Here is a 6,000-nt window from a genome sequence, read left to right as displayed (position 1 = left end):
TCTTGAAAGGTATACCATGGAGATGTCTGAGAATTTCTTTGTGTATTACTGGCAGATTGACTTAACAAAAACTGCAACCAGAATTAAACCAAAAACTTACTTTTGTAAAATGCAATGAAATAACACAGAATTGGAGTGACTTAAAGATTGATCTTCTTTTGGGCATCAAATGGTTATTTTGTATTTGTCGGTTAACTTCCAAGTATAGTTCACATTTAAACAATTGTTTCAAAGTCCTGTGCATGTTAAATTAGGAGAATCACCAGAGTGACCGAATAGCTAAATCTTTTGATTTCAATTGAATCTAATTCCTAACTACGTTTTTTAAGAACATGGATGCTCTGAGTGAGCACTGTAATAAACAAGACTTCTAGTCTATCAACGCAGGTTTCATGCTGGGATCTGATTTGTGTAGTATTGAGAGCAGCTGGGATCATAGCAGTAGCTGCTGTTGAAATGTAGTTGTGTTTGAACATTTTACTTCTGTCATTAATAGCTTACAGGCTGACTTGCACTTTGTTCCTGGTCTTTGTTTTAAAACACTCAAAACATTTCTGCTTGGACATAAGAAATTGTCCACCTTTCTTCCTTACATGGAAATCTGAGTTATTCTTTTGTCAGAGTTTAAAAGGCAGAATAAGTTTTTAAAGGACATGGTTTTCAGAGAGTGCTGCAGTATTCATCATCCTATGGCAGTGAGCTGCATTCTTGAACACAACTATATGGTTGGCTAAGCGTTTGTGAGGCTGATCCTCATTCCTAATGAGGAGCTTATGTTCGAAACATCGACTCTCCTGCTCCTTGGATGCTGTCTCGCCTGTGTTTTTCCAGTACCACACTCTTCGCCTCCAAGCATTTTCAGAGGGCAGTCACGTTGAGTCTATAATGCCATGGTCTGGGCTACATGGAAGATAGTAATTCTACGATAATTGTTCCTGACCCTTAACAATTTGAGGATAGTTGTCCCAGAGAAAAGCTTTGCATCTCTTCAAATCATGCAGTGGGACAGTGTTCAGAAAATAGTCCAATACAGAGGTAGTGCTGAAATGTTGTACAGGTTACAGGGGAATTTGAAACAACCTTTGCCTTTGCCTGAAGTGTGCAGCAAAGTCATCCTTGTATATACACTTATTTCACATCAAGGAGACACCTGCTGCACTGTTGTTTACTTAAAGAAAGTTTGGACAGCTCCCTACCTCTGAGGCAGGAGGCCTGTGTTCAAGTCCCACCTGCTTCAGGTGGTATGTAATAACATCTGACCACATTGATGAAAATATCTAAACTCAATTAATAGAAAAGCTGAGGCATGTTTAACACAATTTGGAATGAATGACTCAGTTCTACAGACTACTCAAAGATCACAAGAATTTTGTTAATGATTTTTATAAAGCAAAATTTAATAAGTTAGTTTCAGGACATGATCATGTAGAAAAGTTAGATCAATAGAACTGCCTTTCCTCTTGTAAATATGAGGGCAATAATCCACTATACAGGATAAAAATGTACAAAATCATTTGAATGGAATGAGCTTTACAGTATTAGTGTCAAACCATCTTGTAAACATTGATGCATACTAAGTAGCAGCAGGCTCTTAACAGTAATCTTTTCACATGAGGCACAACTGAGTCTGCATTTCAGGCTACTAACAGAACGATCTGTTCACTGATAAAAGGTAATAGTAATAATTAATATTTATATTAAATCTCCAAGCCGGCATAATACATGAGCGAAGTCATCTTAGAATGTACAGTGAAACAGAAGCTAGTGTATGTACACAGTAATCATCTGTTCCTACTTAAATTAACTCAAAGGGCATTAAAAGATCTAGATTTCAATATGGATTTGTGCTCAAATATTATCACATGCAACTAATCAATTTATTTGCCTGGTTAAATAAATGCAGGTGGTTTTGGGAAATTATAGTTCTTTGACCAGAGCCTGTTTAAATCAGGTACCAAAGAACTCATTCCTCAGTAATGAATATTTATAATGGTATTTTACTGTACTGGAAAGATGCCATCTGGAGTTGCTGCTGTATTCTCTCTGCTTCCAATTCTCTAAAGAACACATCATCATCATCCTGTATTATCATTTCCTGAAGTTCACGAATTTCCTTTTCCATCTTTGCACGCAATTCTTTCTTCCATTTTTGGAGTGCCTAGAAATTCAAGTAGTGTTAGCAATGGAAGTAACAAGTTAGGGATCGTAATTTTCTTCTGAAACCCAAGCACAACTAACTTCTGTATGTTGTTTTCACAACATAATCCAGCTTATTTATATTGGATCAAAGGCTCATTAGTTGTGCAACATTACAATGAGAATGCAATCAACAAGGAGTTAGACACTGAAATAAAATTTTTCACAATAATGGCAAGGTGTAGACATTCCTATACTGCTCTCAGACAAAAGATTCTTCAGTCAGTAAAGTCACCATAGTCCCAGAGCATAACAGTGCTGCTCTCGAAATAGAGACAGATGATGGTAGGTGGTTTAATCAGAGGATCATGTCTCAGGAAAGTGGAGAGATTGAGAAGAAGGTATCTTCAGGGTGACCTGCCCTGTTGGCATCACTGCATTACAAACCAGCTATCCAGCCTACTGACTTATTAACAAGAATCTCGCATTTAAATCGCTTTGTTGTTTCTGACAGAGACGAGAGACAGCAAAATCATAGTTTACAGGCTTATATGGTGTAGCTTTTAAAATAAAGATTCTTTCAGGGAGAGTCAGAGTAGAAGAAGCAAAGTTACCTTGTTCTGTGCAGTCTCCTGGACGTTAATTTTCTGCTGCTCCTGTGCCAGAGTTTCAGCCAACATTAAAAACTGGATTGAAAGTTTAAAAAAAAATTCAGTTCATAATTAACATGTTTGAAGTCTTAACACTTGTAGGCAATAAATTGAACATTGCTAGTCATAAATTACATCCAGATCAAATAAATAGCAAGTTCATTTGCTAGTACATACTTTAAGGGCATTTAAGTTATGATAAATTACTCAAAAAGAATTTAGTCTGCAAAGTGACTGATGTCAAATACACTGGATTGATTTTCCACATCAGTTTACTTTTTTCTAGAGCAAGGTCAGTGATGCAGAGAAACAACATTTTAGCCATTAGCTCTTTTCCTAATTAATGAGTCTTGGCATAAAGGTTGCAATCCAGATTGGGACCTGAATCCATGATTTTTTCACTCCGCTTGGATTATGTGCTCAAGCCAAAGAGGTGCCTTTCAAGATCCTGTGTCCCCTCTAGTATGCATGAAAGAAATACCATGATACTATTTAAAAGGGCAGGTGATTTCATCTAGTGTCAGAGAGAATACTTAAAATTACCAGATTTTGTGGCGTTGGTTGATCGTTTTCACAGCAAGGTTCCACAAGCAGCCATATAACTGTCTACTGTATTTCTCTACACGACCAAAATGCACTTTACACTTTAAAAAGTACTTGACTGTGGTGGTGCTGCTTTGGGAAATCAGGTCTTGAAAGGCACGATTTAAATGCAAGTTCGTTTTTCTATGTTAGACATACTTCAAGAAACTATAGCACAGTGTATGTTACCAGAATAAAAGCTAGTTTATTGCAAGGTTCCTATCATTTCTGTATTCAAATACCTGATCTCTATAGTAATTCTCCATTGACTGCAACTCTTCCTTTTGTTGTTTCTTATACTCCTGACGTTTCTCTTTGGTGTAAGTCTTCAATTCACGTAATCTCTGTTTCTGAATCTCCAAACCTTCCTCAAACAGGTTTTTGAAAATCTTTTGAATTAGGAAAATAACATTAGGCCACTTCCTACAGATAGAAATAAGTTACTGCATATGTCTACATTAAAAAGCCCCCTAATTATGCAGGTGTTTGTCAAAAGAATTTCTCCTCATACAAACTTATTGATGTTCATTGGAATATATATGTTATGCAACACATATTTTGGTTTGACACTTCATAAACATTCTTTAAAACATTTTAATGTGGCTACCAATAATTCTCCTATATAGTGTGTTCAAGGTAGAAAAACATTCCAATTTAGACACTTTCATTCGATAAATTGGTGTGTATCATAATGATCAGGAACAAATTTTAAAAATGGGAAAATAAGGGAGAAAGAAGAGCAGGAGAAGAGCCAAAATAACAGTCTTAGATGATGAGTACTGTATGCAGTGTGAACTTCCCCCTCAGGGTGGAACCAAATGCTGATGTAGCAGCTTTGTGACAAGAGAATCCTAATACAATTGAAGGAGATTCGGACACATTGAGGACAATTTCAGACAGAATGCAGTCATAATGTAGTTAGAGGTGAAGGAGGTAGAAAGTGTAAAAGGCATCAATTGCATAAATAGAGAAGCTCGTCCCACAAAGTGGTTGGAGATAGACAGTACCAAGATCAGAAATTGAATGGAGTCCAAAAATAGAATACAGCAAAATTGGCTGTATGGAGCTAGAAAGAGAAGAAATGTCAGGAAATGAGACCAATGACAGCAAAGCCAAATGATGGTAGTGCTAAAAGGACTCTACTGTAAATTGCTTTATTGGTTTGTAAAACAAAGGTACAATAACCCGTCCAACCACATGGCCCAGCTAAACTCACCAACATCTGCCTCACATTAGCAATACTGCTACACGGTAAAAGTAGTATGAAGGTGACAGAATAGAAAGTAATTTGCCCATAGGGTCTACCTTACCCGTTCTTCTCGAGTTCTTGCTCTCATCATTTTTGCATGCAGTTGAACATGATAGTCGTTATAGTATTTCTTGGCACGGGCAATTTGCTGCCTTTGCTCCTTCATCTTGTTCTGGGCAGCTTTCTGCTGCCGAATTCGTTCCTTAAACTCTTTCTGAAGGAAAAGTGAAAAGGTGGGTGGTTTGAAAGAGATCAATATAGTACTTCAAACAGCTTAAAAGAAATTTAAGAAATTAGATAAATCCAGGGCCAAACAATATTCGGTGGGGAACCACAACTAGAATGATTAGATGGCTTTCGATTAGATAACCAAACAGATTGCCTATTATAGTAAATAAAACCTGCTTGGGCACCACAGAGTATTGAACAGTCAAAATAAATAGTAATGGTTTTACAAAATAGAACTTTAATTTTTTTAAAAAGTCAATTTCATCCTTTAGCCTCACCAGACGCAGATTGTGATCCTGTTCCTTTTTAATGATATTAATTAAGAGATCATGCTTTTTCTGGGCATCTTCAATCTGAAAATAAAATAAAAAGCAGTTATCATTGTTAAGCCTCGGGAGTTTGCTGTGCACACTCAAATGGTATCCCTGCAAACCAGGTGTAATCTCTTCAAAACATTAAATATAGAAGCCATATTGCTCCTCATCCCCAAACCACTCAAAACACATTCACACCCACAGACAGTTCATCAGAAGTAAACAAAAAAAAACCTACAGCACAATAAAGAGAGATTTGGCCAGAGTTCTTGAATAGAACAGGAGGCATGAAATACAACTCACTGCTGACTGCAGCTTGGCTTGGCTCCGGTCCCCGTCAAGACCAGACTTGATCAACTGTTCTATTTGCTTAAACTGCTGTTTCCACATCCTATTCATAGCATGTGGAGATAGTGGCAGATAAGGAAACTCTTCCAATAATAAAGGCAGAAGGTCATTATCTTGTATCTTCACTGCAGAAAAAAAAACTATGCTTAAATATCTTTGACTGGAGAAAATGACAAACAATAGTGTGTTTATATATCTATCAAACATCATAGTCAGTGCACACAGTAGGTTAAAGACAGAATTTTGGTCGGTGTCTGATGGCTCTGAAGTGCATCAACCATGCACTAGATGACAGTAAGCTGCAACTGCCTCCAACTGATGGAGGCTAGCACCAATGCTGCTGAGAACTTTATCACCTGGAGACTCAAATTCTCCAATAACAGATACAATCTGTACCTCTTGAATAGGCTGCAGTAATGCAGACAGCCATTTCCTCTCAAATAAAGTCAGTAATCATGTTTAATCCTTCTTCAAAATCTGAAGTGTGGAGCAA

At 37.1% G+C, this 6,000-nt stretch overlaps 1 protein-coding gene across 1 annotated transcript in view; it reads right to left on the bottom strand.

Moving 5' to 3' along the window:
• Window positions 1-1,480: 1,480 nt before the first annotated feature.
• LOC122562267 (centrosomal protein of 95 kDa-like) overlaps window positions 1,481-6,000 on the bottom strand; it is a 60,783-nt gene continuing 56,263 nt past the window's right edge. Inside the window, exons 17-22 of the mRNA XM_043715040.1 lie at window positions 5,463-5,632; window positions 5,124-5,198; window positions 4,679-4,831; window positions 3,611-3,757; window positions 2,751-2,822; window positions 1,481-2,158 (exon numbers count right to left, since the gene is read on the bottom strand). Of these exons, the coding sequence (XP_043570975.1) occupies window positions 1,985-2,158; window positions 2,751-2,822; window positions 3,611-3,757; window positions 4,679-4,831; window positions 5,124-5,198; window positions 5,463-5,632 (791 nt within the window). The 3' untranslated portion in view covers window positions 1,481-1,984. The remainder of the gene's footprint in view (window positions 2,159-2,750; window positions 2,823-3,610; window positions 3,758-4,678; window positions 4,832-5,123; window positions 5,199-5,462; window positions 5,633-6,000) is intronic.

The sequence above is a fragment of the Chiloscyllium plagiosum genome, chromosome 24 (genome assembly GCF_004010195.1).
Source record: "Chiloscyllium plagiosum isolate BGI_BamShark_2017 chromosome 24, ASM401019v2, whole genome shotgun sequence".
Taxonomy (NCBI): Eukaryota; Metazoa; Chordata; class Chondrichthyes; order Orectolobiformes; family Hemiscylliidae; genus Chiloscyllium; species Chiloscyllium plagiosum.
This window is presented reverse-complemented; position numbering and strand designations above follow the sequence as displayed.